The sequence below is a fragment of the Lampetra fluviatilis genome, chromosome 49 (genome assembly GCF_964198595.1).
Source record: "Lampetra fluviatilis chromosome 49, kcLamFluv1.1, whole genome shotgun sequence".
Lineage (NCBI taxonomy): Eukaryota > Metazoa > Chordata > Hyperoartia > Petromyzontiformes > Petromyzontidae > Lampetra > Lampetra fluviatilis.
In genome coordinates, this window is record NC_136323.1 from 10,077,320 (window position 1) to 10,093,235 (window position 15,916).

The window sequence follows — 15,916 nt, forward strand, 5'->3', positions numbered from 1 at the left end:
GCACTCGGGAATCTGTACGTATGGGTGAAGTAAGGGGCCGTCCATAGATAACGTCACGCACCTGGGGGGGGGGGGGGGGTGTCAGACATTTGTGACGATGTGTGACGAGGGGGGGGGGTTGAGAAATGTGACGTCACATCAAAATGCGCAACTTTAAATAAATATAGACAACACGTTCTACTTAATTAGACTTTTTAATACATGTTTTCTCCTTTAAATAAATGTTTTCTCCTGTTTGGGGGGGGGGGGGAGAGCTTTGTGACGTCATATTTGAGGGGGGTCTGACTTTTTGCGACGTCGTGTGCCGAGGGGGGAGTCAAAAATCGTACAAAATCGCGTGACGTCAGTTATGGACGGCCCCTAAGCATCATGCTGTTAGGTTGAAGAGGCTCAGAGACTCACACCTGTCAACCCATACGGTTTACCCGTATTCTTGTACAGTATAGGGAGTGTTCAGGTCCATACGACGTACAGCCGTTTCAATAGGGCAAACAAATAGTCAATTTGGTTGAGTTTCTCCCTTGTGATGGGACTTTGTAGGATGAACGTTGATATTGTTTCAGGGCATGGGGTAACCAATAAGGTCTGAATTAGACTGTAATAAGGTAGGGAAGTGATAAGGGGTTGACAGGTATGGACTGTGGCAGTAGCTTGAAGGCGTCAATGTCAAACACATTTTGGCATCTACCAACTAGGACCCCGGTGGTATTGCACAGCAGGGTTTTGTCAAATCTGTAATTTCTTGAGCATTATGTTTTGATGGAGATGGCCAAACATCTCAATAGGACTAGGACTACGGAGCTTGGGCAATCGTTGACGCCGGATCTAGCTGTCTTCCCGCTCGTCTGCAGTTCCCCGTTAATGAAACACGCTATGTACGGTGCAAATAAAAATGTATCCCCTCGTATGCATAGGATTTCGCCACGTATAATAGAGGTTTTTTTGGGTTATATCGCGTAAATGTGTCGTTAAAACCCGCCAGCACCCGACACAGCCAACTTGTAAGGGTTGTCACATAAACATAACATGCCAATTCGTCACTAGCACAGCACACCGGTGTGTTGGAGAGCCAAGCCACATTTACAATCTGAGTACGACGTTTTGCCAGTAATTACAACTAGCTTCATCATGATTAATGTTGTGGCTTGGCTCTTCAACACACCGATGTGCTGTACTCGGGTGGTGGCGGGTTTTAACGACACAATTACATATATTTACGCGATCTAACTTAAAAAAAACCTCAAGTATATTGGTCGCGAAAGCCTACGTGTTAAATTTATCCACAAACTTAAAATTGATCGAATTCTCACAAGGCAATGGTCAGTCGATAGAAATATCTTCGGTAACAGAGACAAAGATCCCCCGTGTAGCCTTAACAGACTGTTGGGGCAAGTGCTGTTAGTAGCGAGTAGCAGCGGCGCATATGAAGGCCGGCGTTGTGGCACACGAGGGGTGGGTGGTCTAGCAACACGCCCGCCCGGCCGCCTTTGTCTCCCTAGAGTGGCACACCTGTCAACCTCTTATCAGTGCCTACTTTATTACAGACCGTATTGGTCACCCCGTGCCCTTATAAATCTCAACGTTCCTCCTACAAAGTCCCATCATAACGGAAAAACACACATTTTGTCTGCCCGTATTGAAACGGCTGTACGCAGGAATACGGGGTAAACCGTATGGGTTGACAGCTATGGAGTGGCGACGTTTAGATACACGCACCAAGCACTCATCTGAGGCTGAGTCGACCTACATAGGGGGGCCAGGGACCCATTCAGATAATCGTCGCAACCGCTTTTGGTGGCAGTGAGCGGGCAATGGAACTCGGCTCGCCGCCGCCGCGCTAACTGTTGCGCCACCGCTCCCCACGTGGGAAAAAAACGAACTACATCGGATGCGCCGATTGGCCGAGCCGAGCATCGTCCCACGATAGAACCGAGCCGGTGATTGGCCGTAGGCGAGGGCTTGCGGGGGGGGGGTCGCGATGGCCGCTCTCTTGGACTCTGGCAGCAGCGGTGGTGGCGGCGGCGATAATGACGACGCCACAGCGGAGTCTGCGCGAGATGTGGACGAGGAGGGTGAAGAAGAAGAGGAGAAGGGAGAGTACGAGGTGGAGAGCATCGTGGACACCAGGACCTTCGAGGTGCGCCCGACCCTGACGCCTGCTGTATAGTTGGAGTTTGCGTGTCTCTCTCTCCCCCCGCGGACGCGTGGATTTTTCTCAGGTCCCCCCTCCACATTTATGTATTTACACGCGATGAGCCCACTTCGTTAAGCTATCCTGTTGTGGCCGGGACGCTTCTTAAAAAGAGCTACGATATATAGCTCAGCGGGGCCCTTACCTGGTACAGTACAATAAAACAAAGTTTATAGTTGTAATTTTTGTTGAGAACGCCCGCCAGGCGCTCCCCGCAGAGACACGCGCAGCGACTGATAACTGTCCTGAGTCGTCTTGGTTCTTTCGGTAAAGTCACGTAGAAGGGAAATAATAAAATAATAAAACATTTAACATAATAATCATAATATTTCCCTTCTACGTGACTTTACCGAAAGAACCAAGAAGATGAATCCCTGCAGTCACGAAAGCTTTAAATCGAAATTTAACTGTCCTGAGGTTGCGGATTTGCCCCTTTTGGGGCAAATCGCGACGCTGAAGTCGTCATATCCATCGTTGGGGTCATGAGTGTTTTTTTGCGAGTGTTCTCCCGCGCCAGCTGGGACACAGCAATTTGTTCAGGAGATGTTGGCATGTAATGCCAATGTCGAGGTCTGCTGAGTGGGTTTCAGCAGAGAGAGTGCCGTTTTGTTGATCCTCCGTTGAAGGATTGCAGACTAAAGTGCAGTAGTTTTACTGTGTGGTCCATAATTTGGGTGGCATGGCCACAGTCTCGCTACGGTTACACATATTTAATGTACCTTTGTGTGAGGCTGTGGTTCTCTTAATATGGGTCTCTCTATCTCAGTGCATCTCCGAGTCTGTATCTCTTATGAGTCTCCATGTCATCTCTGTACGTGTGGGTTTAATATATGGTCCGTAGTTTGGGTTGCAACGGTGTGATTATTGACACGACCAGGGTTGCGTGCGTGCGGTGTCATCGTTTTGATGAGGATTTCATTGTAATCTTGGGTGACTTGTGCGGCGTGATGGACTGTGTGACAGGGCGAGCAGCAGTTTCGCGTTCGCTGGCGTGGCTACTCGCCCGAGGAGGATACGTGGGAGCCCAAGGAGAACCTCGGGGGCTGCGAGGAGCTCCTGCAGCAGTTCTACCACAACAGGAAGGTGCGACCCAACGCCTCGGCCTGCATGGACAAGCAGAGTGGTGTCTATGGGACCGTTTTGACAGTATCAAAAGGTCCCATAGATATGATTGTTCAACCCGAGCTATTAATACAGTACTTGCATTGCCGTTGTACTGTCCGCCTTTTGGCGTTCTGTGGTCCAACACTGGTGAGACAAGGCCATAAAAAACGCCGTCTCTGGTGTAGGCCAATCAGTTTCAAAAACGATGCTTATGTTATCAGAGCGTGTTTGCGTATTTTTCCGCAAGTACGTGTGGTTAATGCAGATTTAATGGCATGTATTATTGTCAGAAAGGATAAAGCCTATTCTTATTTTTTTCATCAAAACACAACGTATGTCACCTTGTACTGACTTATGGGAAACATTGCTTCATTACAGTTTTTGAGAACAGGCCCAAATACTTAAAATGGCCAGAGACAAACGGCACAAAGTTGTAATAGATAAGCGTTAACATATATTTGTTTAATTGTCTGAACTTAGTGTGAGGGGAATAAACGATGGGACGATATTCTAACGTGGATTAGTGCAAGGGAAGAAGCAGAAAGATAAGTATTTTGACCTGCAGGTGTGGCAGCTGGGTGGTTGAGTTGAGTTGAGTTGTGATCTGCAGTATTGCGGTTGAACACACGCATTGTGGATGAGACAAAACAGTCGGTATGGGAGACCGCGTTCTCAACATGCGTGGAGGAACAGTAACCACGGTATTAGCAATAGAAGAGTGACGACGAAGCGGCTGACCACCGGTGATCATGTGATTGGAGTGAGTCTGAATGCTGGATCGTCAATCACCCTGACTGCTGCTTTACGGTGAATTCCATCGAGTAGAGCGAGGGGGGAACTGGGTGCTGCACTCCAGGTATGATAGCAGGATTTCCAACTTTTGGTAGAGTATGAAACAATATGTGATGGTTTACAAACCCGGCACTCGGATGGTTTGCACCGGTGCCGTTTTTGATTCTTAAAATCAGGAATTACCAGTGGCTGTACTCTACATGTACAGTACTGTACATTTGCACAATACTGTACATTTGTATATCCACTATTAAGTTGATGTACAGTACTGGCTATTAAGTGGATGTTAAAGACCAGAACACTTTTCCATTTGTAACAGTATGTCATTGTAATCTTGATTTGAAGCTTTCATGACTGCAGGAATCTATACTCTTTGGGTCTTTCGGTAAAGTCACGTAGGTAGAAAAAATAATAGATCACGACGTTTCGATCGCAACAGATATTCTCTTGATCAGATATTCTCTTGATGCCTGAATCATTCTCTTGAGAAGCCCCCAATCATGCAAAAAAGAGAAATCCGACTGGAATGACGATAGCCTTTTCAGCCTACGATAACACGAATTTACAGTGTTCTCAAAGATAATTGGGAGCAGAATAATGAACAACCTAGAGGCAAAGCAAACATGGGGGTGAGCAGGGTTTTATAATCGTGTCAACCACCGGCAACCACATGCAGACTAAAATCATATTCTTAGACAGACCAATGAATGTCAATTACCATTGTGCCTGCCCTTTGTAGACTACTAGCTTTACTACCCGGCTTTGCCCGGGACTTGGATTCTTGTCTTGGATTCATTTAATATTCCTTCATATTTCAGTGGAAAACCCTGAAAAAGATTGATGCTTGCAAGAAAGAAAAAATCCGAAACAAATCAATTTAACTAAATTGGATGTTTTTCACTCAAGGAAATGCCCTTAGAAGTTCCAGACAGCATAAGCTGTGCAAATTTAATGACGTCAGAGCTCAGCGTTCGAGAGTTTTTGCTGCTTCACACAAACAGGGCTTGCGGGGGGGGTGAAAATAGTCGCGTTGACTTAGAAAATTGAGACTGCTATGCCGCGCATTTGTGCGGGATACACGGCCTACGCGGAGGGTGAGGGGAATGCGTGACGTCAGCAGGCACACTGCGTAACGCTGCCGCATGCGGGTGACATCACAGATGTGACATCACGGCTCACTTGCCGTGCAAAATATATGCATTATTGCGCCCCCCCGCCCCCCAAAATACAAATCTCTATTTTTATACTTTTTGCATTGTGTATAGTCTGGAAGCTACCCACATGCCAAATTTCAAGTTTGTTGCATGTCGGGAAGTATGCTAAACATTTCGAACAGAAACACATATTAACAAATTTCCCTTTTTTCTATATATAGATGAAAAATCATTTAATGTAGTCATTCATCCACGCTGTCATAAAAAAGGTGCAAGTAAAACATTTAGAAGTAATATCGTTTTTTTACTCAAATTGGAAGAGCCACACTAAGACTTTAAGAAAAAGTATCAACATATTAAACGGGTAGTCAGACTAGTTGAGACGTTTACCGAGGTTAATCACTGGCAACATTACAATAAATTACAGCAGTGGAACTCGTTGTGGAGCCCATGGAGTTACAATGATGAATATAACATAGCAAGAGTCCCACTATTGTAAAGCCTTCTCGTGGGAGAATTTTACAGTGGTGGATATTGCAAACTAACCCATCGGTGACTCCAAAAGGAAAGTACCTTATGCCTAGGTTAATATCGTTTGAACCAAAATCTGACTGTTCTTTATAATTTGGCAATATTTTGTATTTTTCAGTTTATAAACGTAAAGTTTGTTTTAGATGTGAGTGTTTGAGGGTAATTCATCTTGTAAATTATTAGTGCAAGTCTCGTGGGTGTTTGTGTCATGTGTTGTTGTATTTCCTGTTGACTTTACAATGGCATCTTTATGAAGTTCTTGTATTTTTCCAGGCCCTAAAGTTGCACTCTGCCAACGACTCTGTGACGTTGAGCCATAAGAAAGAAAATAAATCTGAGAAAAAAAATGAAACGTTGGCATCGCCAGGCAAATCTCATCAGCAGAAGAAAAGGAAGAAGAAGAAGAAAGAAAAGAGTGGCGAGAAGGCCAAGCTGAGAGACGAGCAGAGCAGCACAGACCAAACATCGGCCAGCAAGTCCAAATCGGCGCGGAAGCACCACCATAAGTCGGAGCGCCGCCACAAATCGGAGAAACGCAGCAAATCCAAGCACCGCCATCATATGTCACAGCCAGAGGGCGACTCCCGGAAGCATTGCGAGAATACAGAACCAGCAAAGAAGTCTGCAGTGGTGAGGGAGAAGCAACTTGAAAGGCTTTGTCCAAGCCCTGAGGAGGAAAAAAGTGATTTCTCATCAATGCATCACTCTAACCACAATACCAATTCCAAGAAAGCCATGGAAATCGAAGCTACCTGTGCTGTTGTGAAAATCGAAAGATTGTCTGACAATGAAGAATATTTAAAATCCTACCAAAGCGATAAACAACGCAACAACAACCTCCCTGGCATGAGGAACGTCTCGGTCAAGGTGGAACTAGATTGGGAGGGCTCTGTGACCTCTGACACTGGGAGTGTCATTCATCACAGTGGCGGGATGCCGAACGTGTATAGCCAGGAGACCGCTTGTGAAGGAGGGCTTCAAAATCAAGTTGTTGGTTTGATGTCAACAGCTTCTAAATATTCAGGTATAAGTCCCAAATATATGCAATCAAAATATAAAAAAACACAAAAACTAATAGTTGGATGCAGAAAACTGGTAGTGCTGGTGTATAGGTTAAAATTATCTGCTGTTGAAGGAAACAAGCCAAGTGAAAAACCTAATATTTCAGTGCCGAGCGAGTATGAAAGTGTGCAGGCTGGGGTCAGCAAGGTGCCTGTGAAGAGTCTGTGTGGTGAAAAATTGGCCGACTCGAAATGTCTACCAAATAAAGAAAACCTTGAAGACGGGAAAATAAAACCGAAAAAAAGAAAAATGAGTCCAGATGTTACCAACTCTGTTGAGAGTGATCCTGAATTGCACAAAAAGAGACACAAGCATAAACACAAACACAAAGCACAATATTCCATTGAGCCGAAGAAGAGCAAGAAGGTGAGCTCCGCTGATACGGTTTGTGAAATGGAAGTGGACGTCACTCAGCAGGAACTAGCAGATGAAACCCCGGGGGTAAAATACTCTTCGGATGAAAATAAAGCTTTGCATGGAGCTTGTGGAAGTTCACTGCAGAAGCTTCAGGAGTCACTTAACCTCGACTTGATTCATAACGATGAGATGTCCTCTTCAGAGGAGTCCATTCTTAAAAACCTGGGAGAAAATCCTCCCTCGGGGACAGCGATGCCGTCGCCGCCGCCTTTAGACGGAGTGACCTGCGACACCAAAACGCAAGCGCTGAAGTCTGTCCCCACGGCAGCGAAGCAGCAGCAGCAGCTGCCCGCTGACTCAAAGCCACGCTCGTCGGACTCCAGTCTGCTCAACGATGTCATCGGGGACCTCCCGATGCGCCCGTGCGAGCCAAAGGCCCGGCCTCGCGAGGAGATGACCTTTGACTGCCTCAGCCTGGAGCAGCTGAGGCGACGGCTTTTCGAGGAGTGTGTGAATGCCGCTGCGATGGCGCCATGCGACGCGAGCGGAGTAGTCGGTAACTGCCTCCTGCACAGCGTCCCCACAGCCCGGTCCCCCCGCGGTGTGTGCGTGTGTACCTATTGTCCACGGTGAGCAGTGGTTAGCGTGCTGCGATATGAACCCAGCGACCCGAGTTCAATTCTCGCCCATGGCCAACATCAGTTACGAAATATCTGAACCGGTCCTGGGTCTTACCATTATCAACTAAACTTCAAACGAGTACTTGGTGCGGTGTGTAAACATCACCAATGGGGAGCCAAAGGCGGCCAAATGTAGTGTTGGCCACTCATGTGCCGTGCCAGCCTTAATAGGTGCTCGCTGATATAATTTACCCCCAGTCTGGATGGCCATACGGGGATCTTTGCTGGGGTCATTTACAAGTAACCTGGTAACAGACGCACAGAAACACATCTTCAACAGCAGCACAAAGCAGTAATCCCAGCATGTGCTTCACATTAAGATGAGATGAGCAAAATACTAAAGTCTTGCTATGGAATTGCCTCTTCAGCCAAAATGCTTGAATTTGTTTATTTTTGCTGCCCTTAAATCGTGTAGAATTTGACTACAGTGTAGGGGGGGCCTTATTCCTGATGCTGTGTGTGCAAAAATCTAGGTTGATGACTAATTTCTTTAGAACTGCTTTTTATGTTGAATTGATTGTCCTTCCTCCGCATCTCCTATTTAACACGGTTGGCTATGTACAGTTCAAAAGAAGTAAAAATAAATGTGTTACTGTATGCAGCACTGCACGTGCAGCACGTGTGTGTGGGGTCTGAACTACTGAGTGGTGGTGTGCAAGTAACTCCACTAAGTGGTGCTGTGGTGGGTGGGGTGTGTGTTTGAAACATTCAGGCTGGCCTGCCTAAGACCCATCTTGAGTTTAACCAGACTGGATTGTGTAAGAATCTCACCTATCCTTGAAAGATCTGGACAGTCCCATCAGTGTGCTCCTCCAGAAAGTTAGGTTGCGTTGGGTGGGTCATGTAACCTGCATGGCAAGCGCCTTCTGTTTGGCCAGATACATGAGGATTAACGGGCATGGCATGGGCGAGAGAAGAGATGGACTGATGTAGTACAGAAAGATGTGGAGCTGATTGTACTTGCCGATGACTGGTACCAGCAGTATCAAGATGAAGGTTTGGGAAGGATGCATCTCTGTAGTTTCAGCAACAATGGAGGGTGGAGGAGCGACACTCACAACAACAAGCAGGGTGCTAAAACACAGGAAGTTGGCACAGGTGGGAGCACAGTTGGTGCATCTGCCAGTCATTTCAGTCTGTTAACCCATAGCACCTTGGTCTGTTCCATGACCTCCTGTCAGCAAGCCTTCGACACTTCACGTGGCCTCAAAGTGTGCAGATCGCATGACACAAGCGCTATGGTGATGTCGCCACCATTTAGTGGCGGACGGCAGTTGTGTGTGGTGAGTGATGTGTGTGTGTGGTGAGTGATGTGTGTGTTTTGTGCGTTGGTGACTGTAGGCATGGGGGAGCTTCGCGAGGCTGTGCGCACTGGCGACATGCACACTGTGCGGGCCGCACTCACCACGCAGCTCCACCAAGTCGACCATGAGGTTTGTGACCTACATCTCAGCTGGCGTTGCCACCTTTCACAAAGGCCAAATCCAAAATATTTCTCAGTGTAGGTCTTTTGAACCTCTCCAGTATGCAAGTAAAGTTAAATACAATACTGGTATCAGATCTTGGTACAAAGCAGTTCTTGCCACCTGATCCCAGTTTTTGCTAAGGTACAAAATCGCATGTTTTAGACACCTGTTCCCATAGCTTTGTCGGTGTCCGTGGTTTTGATGCACATTTCTTTGTGTGCAATGCAACTGCTCAATCTAATCGGGATGTTCCATTATGCCTGAAAACGATACACCAAAACCTTGCCCGTCGCGGGGGTTACATTTTTCAAAAGAGCCGCAATCGGTAAATACGCAAACGGCGCACTTTTGGCGTCATCTGGTCCAACACCATGTGAGACTAGGCTCTAAGGAAAGCTGTCTCGGGTGTGGACCAATCAACTTCAAGGACAGTGCATACATTATCAGAGTTATGTTTTTTTTTGCATTATGACTGCAGATATTGTGGTCTATGCAAACATGACTCCTTGTAAAAAAAGGTGTCAGTTTTGTTGCCAGATAAAAGGGTAAAAAACCAATTATCATATTTTTTACTGGCAAATGAGGTTCCAATGAGGTATGGTGTACTCAAAAACATTGTCCCAATATCGAGAGCAAGACGCTCCTCGGAAATGACGAGTGTCTCAGGTGTGGTGGTAGTGACGTTGCGCTGTGCACAGGACGGGACCGGCATGACGTTGGTGATGCTGGCTGCTGCATTTGGACACTTGGACATCCTCCGGTTGCTCATTCGCAGTGGGGCCAATGTAAATGCACGGCAGAAAAACGGCAGCACGGCTTTAATCTACGCAGCTGAGAAGGTACTACGGTTATAATCCACACAGCCGAGAAGTTACCATGGCTTTAATTCACGCAGCAGGGAAGTTACCACAGCTTCAAACCATGCAGCCGAGAAGTTACCATAGCGGGGATCTAGAGTTTGGGAAATTTGTCGAGACATTGTGTGTAATTATAGTCAACTGGCATGTTTTATTAATTAATGTTTGAGCCTCTCTTAATTTTTGCTGTCAATGCGTGGTGTCTCGACAGAATCATCTGAGCACTTTGGCTTTGCTACTGGAGAATGGAGCCCGCGTGAACCTCCAGCAAAACAATGGGGAGACGGCTTTATCGAAGGTGGGCGCTTACTATGTGAAATCTCCATATTCATTCACCGCTGGAACATTCTTGACCCGTCCTGGTATGATGTGCTTCCTAACATGTCAGATTATCACTCTTCTGTCGTGACCACCATGGTTACCGTTCCCGTGAACTTCACTCGTTGATCCCCCCCACCCGTGTTGAGGACTCGGTCTACCAGACACTGACCGTTTAATCTCATCCACACTGTTCAATCACCACACTGCATGTGACAACATTACACTGACTCACACACTCGCCCACTTACGCATTGGTCAAACTACTCACTTTTTGCTTCTTCCCTCGCACTGCTCCAATTTGGAATCCTAACCCATTGTCTCTTCCCCAGCATATATAATGATTGCTGAATGCAATACATATGTGAACTTCTTATCTATTCTACGTTCAACAATGCTCTTTAATGCAAGATCCTGCTGAAAGGAGACTTAGTGAGGCTTCCCTGGGTAAATAAATCAAATTGTAGATGTTAAGGATGTAATGACATACAAAAAATAAATGAACATTTATTTTTTATTATTATTTTACACAAAGGCAGAGGGCAAATTTGTATTCACCATGCAATTGTTCTACATCTTATCTCTTGTCTGTGGACCATGTAAAGATCTGTTCACGACAGACAGGGAGCCAAACCGGTTGGTTTTCTGGTGCGGCTGGTCAGCATTGGTTTTTCCCATGCCTTTAAGTCACCAATGCCAATCCCAGCTTGGGCTGGACACCTGTGCAAAAAGCTTCAATGCTCATCAGGTTGTTCCAGTTTCAATAAAATGTCTTGTCAGTCACCACTACTCTTTGGTTCTTTCGGTAAAGTCACGTATAAAGATAAAATAATAAATTAAATAATAGCATACGACGTTTCGATTGCAACACAAGCAATCATCATCAGGTATAAATGAAATAGCAACAAAAATCTAACCAGAAAACTATAGACAGACATATAAGCAGACAGATATCACCAAGATACATAGAGAGTAACACATAGGCACAGAGAGGGAGATCGTCTCTGTGGCGAGGCCTTAAATAGACAGAGGGGGGCGGGGGTGGAGAGAGGGAGGGGTTAGAGAAAAAATTAACATGTCAATGAGTACGGCGACACGTGGTAAAGTACGCAAGCTTGAACATTAGGAGAGAGGGAGAAAGAACACACTAAATTAAATAACCTAGCAAAATATCGAAATGTTATGTAATACAACACAGAGTCGGTCAACACACAATTAACGCATAGCCTGGTCGATTACGTATTTCAAAGATTGCTAAGTTAGAATTTAAGTGTGAAAATTCCAAAGAGAGACAAAACATATAACGAAAGGAACGGAGACACACAGACAGAGCAGAACATAAGAACGATAAAAAACGAGTGGAGACATTTTTATGTGATGAGCTACTTGGTTGAGCTATAATTTTTTGGTCAGGTCTCTTCTGAAAAAGAGCTACAGTAGAACCTCTAGTCACGAACGCTTCTGACCACGACCAAATCGGGTTCCGACCAAAAAAATGCACTATTTTTTTAAATCTGGTCACGAACACATACTCGGGTGGCGATCAAACGCGGCCTCGGCCGATTTCCCCTTCCACGCCATTTTTTTGTAAGCGACAAATTTCCTGTTGTTTGTTTCGGTCAGTGTAGTCATACCCCTCCCCCCTCATTCAAGCCGTAATTTAGAGAGCGAAAGCGCTGAGTACGTAAATCGCTAACATAAGAACCCGTTAATCTCTTCTCGCATCATTCATATGATGATGCGGTGAAGTAAATGTTCATACGATATTACGGTGAATGCTTCTAAAAATAATACTGTACCCATATATTACTGTTAACTTACTTTCAATAAAAACATGAATTGCTCATACGAATATTCTCTCTCTCAGAATCGACCGACTGATGTAGCAGACGAAACAATCATCTTGTTGAACAATTCTAAACCTTGACGCAGCAATGATAGTTTTCTCTGTTGTTCAAGGTTTTCTCAGTGTTATGCAATGTTTTTACATTTAGTTTACTGTTACACTGTGAATTCTATGGCATAATTAACTATTTTTGTGCTTAAAAATCTTTAAAAAACAATATTTATATACAGTTCGTAGGAGTTTGGAACGGATTAATCGTATTTACATACAATCCAATGGGGAAATTAGGTTCGAGTAAAGATCAAATCTGGTTGCGACCAAAGTAAAGTTATGGAACAAATTATGGTCCTGACCAGAGGTTCTACTGTACATAGCTCAGTGGGCCTCACCTGGTAAAATAAAAGTTTTTTTAATTAGTTCTTTTATGTTTGTATATTTGAACCGTTTTTATCTGGTAACCACATTAATTCATTTGGGTTTTCATTCCAGAGCATAAAACACATTTTGATGTTTTGTTTCCGGATATGTGGCGGTTAATACTGGTTTTGTGTTCTGTTTTTTTGGTTTTATTTGACCCTCTGATGTAATTGTGTTCCCTCCTTGGTGTTGTGTTGTATTGTGAATGAGACAGGCCTGCAAGAGGGGCGACGTGGAGATGGTCCGGTTGTTGCTGGACAACTTTGCTGACTGCAGTGCGATGTTGGTGCAGCAGAGCGCAACCCAAGCTCATCAAAAACTGTACTCCAACCAGATTATTTCTGAGATGATTGCCAACAACAGACAATTGTAAGTGACTCTTCACACTCCAACCGGGCCAAGTGACTCACTGGTAGAGCACCTCCTATTAGCACGGTTGGCTACGTACAGTGCAAAATAAGTTCTGCGTACATACAGAGTACAGCGGCGTTCTTGATTAATACAGTGGCGTTCTTAATTCATATGGAGAGATATGTGGTCTGTTGGACAAACTGGATCCTTAGAGGTTATGAGAAGCTGAATTTCTCATGGCTCAGTCAAGATTCCTCAGTGTGGTAGCCAAGTTTTAACGTGGAAATATACCCATAATGTGAAGAAGTCTGCACGCCTGCATGTAAGGGTTTCAATAATTATAAAATTATTTTATGTGGAACCGTATCTATTGGCATATTATTTGAGAATAACCTAGCTGAGCCTAAGTCCTTTTTAGTGGGGTTCCATTCGTGCTAGTTTGGCTTGAGAACCCAAAAAAAAACCCTCCAAGAATATAAGTGAATACCACTAAAAAGTTCCCACAGAAGTGTATGAACCCACTTACTGGATTCAAATCTTCTGGCCACCTTAAAGCCCACTGTCTGGAAGATTTATGAAAATGTACATGATCCATCAATCCCTGACTCCAAACCGATGAGATCCTGGATTCAATCCAAGTTTCGGCCACCTGATTAAACCCATGTTTTCGAGTTTAGTAAGTTGATACTCTCAGTGTAATTGCTGCAGATGACAACAATGCAGGTCACAACAATACACTCGCTCACCAACTCACACGCTCACCACACTGCAGGTCAAAGCATTTCATTTTCTGATTCTGTCCACACTCTGCCCCAGTACGAAGAAATGCAAAGATAATTGTTTTGACCTGCAGTGTATGGCATAATCGTCGATTACATGTAATTCACACTTGATAACAAGGAACTAAATATTCACAATGTACCTTTTACAATTTAATTACACCAAAACCATTAGTGGACAGTTTAGTCCGAACCACTTGCCATCGCCAATCGAATAGATGGTGGAAGTCTTGCGCTTCACTGCATGGGAAAGGCCAAAGATTTTTCCTGATTGTTTGGAAGTATTTATTTTATTTTTATTTGCGCAATGAATATAAACTAAGTGTGCAGAATGAGAGGAGACAGAGCCATAGCATGTGCAACTATATGTATGTATGTTGAACTTCTTTCTCACCTTACGTAGCCAACTGCGATAATCGGAGGTGTGGGTGAAGGACAACAAACTAAACACACAGCAGTTCTAAAGAAATTAATTTTCAATATAGACTGTTACAGCTTGAGTAACAGTGTCCCATTTTTTCTGTATTCAGTGAATACTGAGTGATATTGACTGTATAAATGCAAACCTTGTGTTCTCTTAAAAATAACATATACAGTGGTACCTTGGAAATGTTGTTAATTCGTTATAGAAGGTAGGACTTTTACCGAAAATGACATATACCAAACGAATTTTTCCCATAAGAAATAAAGTGAAAGGAAATAATCCGTTCCAGAGTATAAGAAATGATATTTTATATGGCATATTATACATTAATGGGGTTTCGATTTAAAGCTTTCGTGACTGCAGGGATTCATCTTCTTGGTTCTTTCGGTAAAGTCACGTAGAAGGGAAGTAATAAAATAATAAAAATAAAACATAATAAAAACATTTATTTTATTTTATGAAATTCTCAGGATAGATCTGAGGTGCTGATCCGTTAACTTTGATCTGTGACGGGCTTTGTAGGCGTTCATGACGCTGAATGTCTGCTCACACACATAAGTCGAGCCAAACAAAGTCAGTATCTTCTGTGCAGTCCTCCGGAGGTTTGGAAACGTGGCTCTTAAGTGAAGCATAAAAGTCATTCAGTTTAACAGAGTTGAACTTCTCCTTTAGGATGGAGTCAGACTGAAGATCTATCAGTTCCAACTGCAGCTCCTGTGGTGCTGTTTCAGGGTCTTGTGACAGGGGACAGGACACCAGCTGAAGTGACTGTTCAATGTTTTCGAAATCAGAGAACCTACGGCAGAATTCTCCGTGCAGGTCCTCAAGCGATTTGCTGTATTTTTTTGCGTTTCGCGGTGCCTCTTCCTGCATGGCAAGTATGTGGAAATGAGCGAAAGATTTGTTCGCAATTTGTCCGGAGAACAAAGTGAGCTTGGATTTGTAGGCTTTCACATGTTTGTACATGTTGTGAACAAACTGATTTTTCCCCTGCAGTTTCACATTCAGCTCATTCATGTGTGAAAATATGTCCACAGCAAACGCAAAGTCACTAAGCCAGTTCTTGTCGCTTTGCTCAGGGAATTCGTCAGATTTCCCCATCAACTCCAAAAATGCGATGGTGTCCTCTTTCAGCTCCCAAACTCGTTGTAACACTTTCCCCAAACTTAACCAGCGGACACGAGAGTGGTACAGCAAGTCCTGATGATCCGCATCAGTTTCCTCCAGGAACGTAATAAACTGACGGTGCTGAAGTCCCCTTGCTCGTATAAAGTTCACAAGTTTCACGACTGGATTCACGACATGATTAAGCTGCAATACAGACTTACACAGGGATTCCTGATGGATGATGCAGTGAAGGAAAATAAGATCCTGGACAGGGTCTTTCACTTTATCCTGGATTCTTTTCAGCAGCCCAGTTAAATTTGGCGATCCATCCGTTGTGACATTAACAAGTTTACTCCGAGGTAGCGTCATTCTTTCGATGACAGCAGATACCTGGTTATACAAGTCCTCTCCCCGCGTTGTTCCTTTCAGGGACTCCATGGTCAAAAACTCCTCTGTTATCGCAAAAACTGTCGTCAGTGC

At 44.5% G+C, this 15,916-nt stretch overlaps 1 protein-coding gene across 2 annotated transcripts in view; it reads left to right on the forward strand.

Annotated features, from left to right (window-relative positions):
- Positions 1–1,949: 1,949 nt before the first annotated feature.
- Positions 1,950–15,916, forward strand: part of LOC144948528 (uncharacterized) — a 29,329-nt gene continuing 15,362 nt past the window's right edge. For both annotated transcript variants that reach the window (XM_078878103.1, XM_078878102.1), the window contains exons 1-7: positions 1,950–2,137; positions 3,155–3,274; positions 6,046–7,747; positions 9,213–9,304; positions 10,036–10,176; positions 10,406–10,492; positions 12,990–13,144. In XM_078878103.1, the coding sequence (XP_078734229.1) occupies positions 1,979–2,137; positions 3,155–3,274; positions 6,046–7,747; positions 9,213–9,304; positions 10,036–10,176; positions 10,406–10,492; positions 12,990–13,144 (2,456 nt within the window). In that variant the 5' untranslated portion in view covers positions 1,950–1,978. The remainder of the gene's footprint in view (positions 2,138–3,154; positions 3,275–6,045; positions 7,748–9,212; positions 9,305–10,035; positions 10,177–10,405; positions 10,493–12,989; positions 13,145–15,916) is intronic.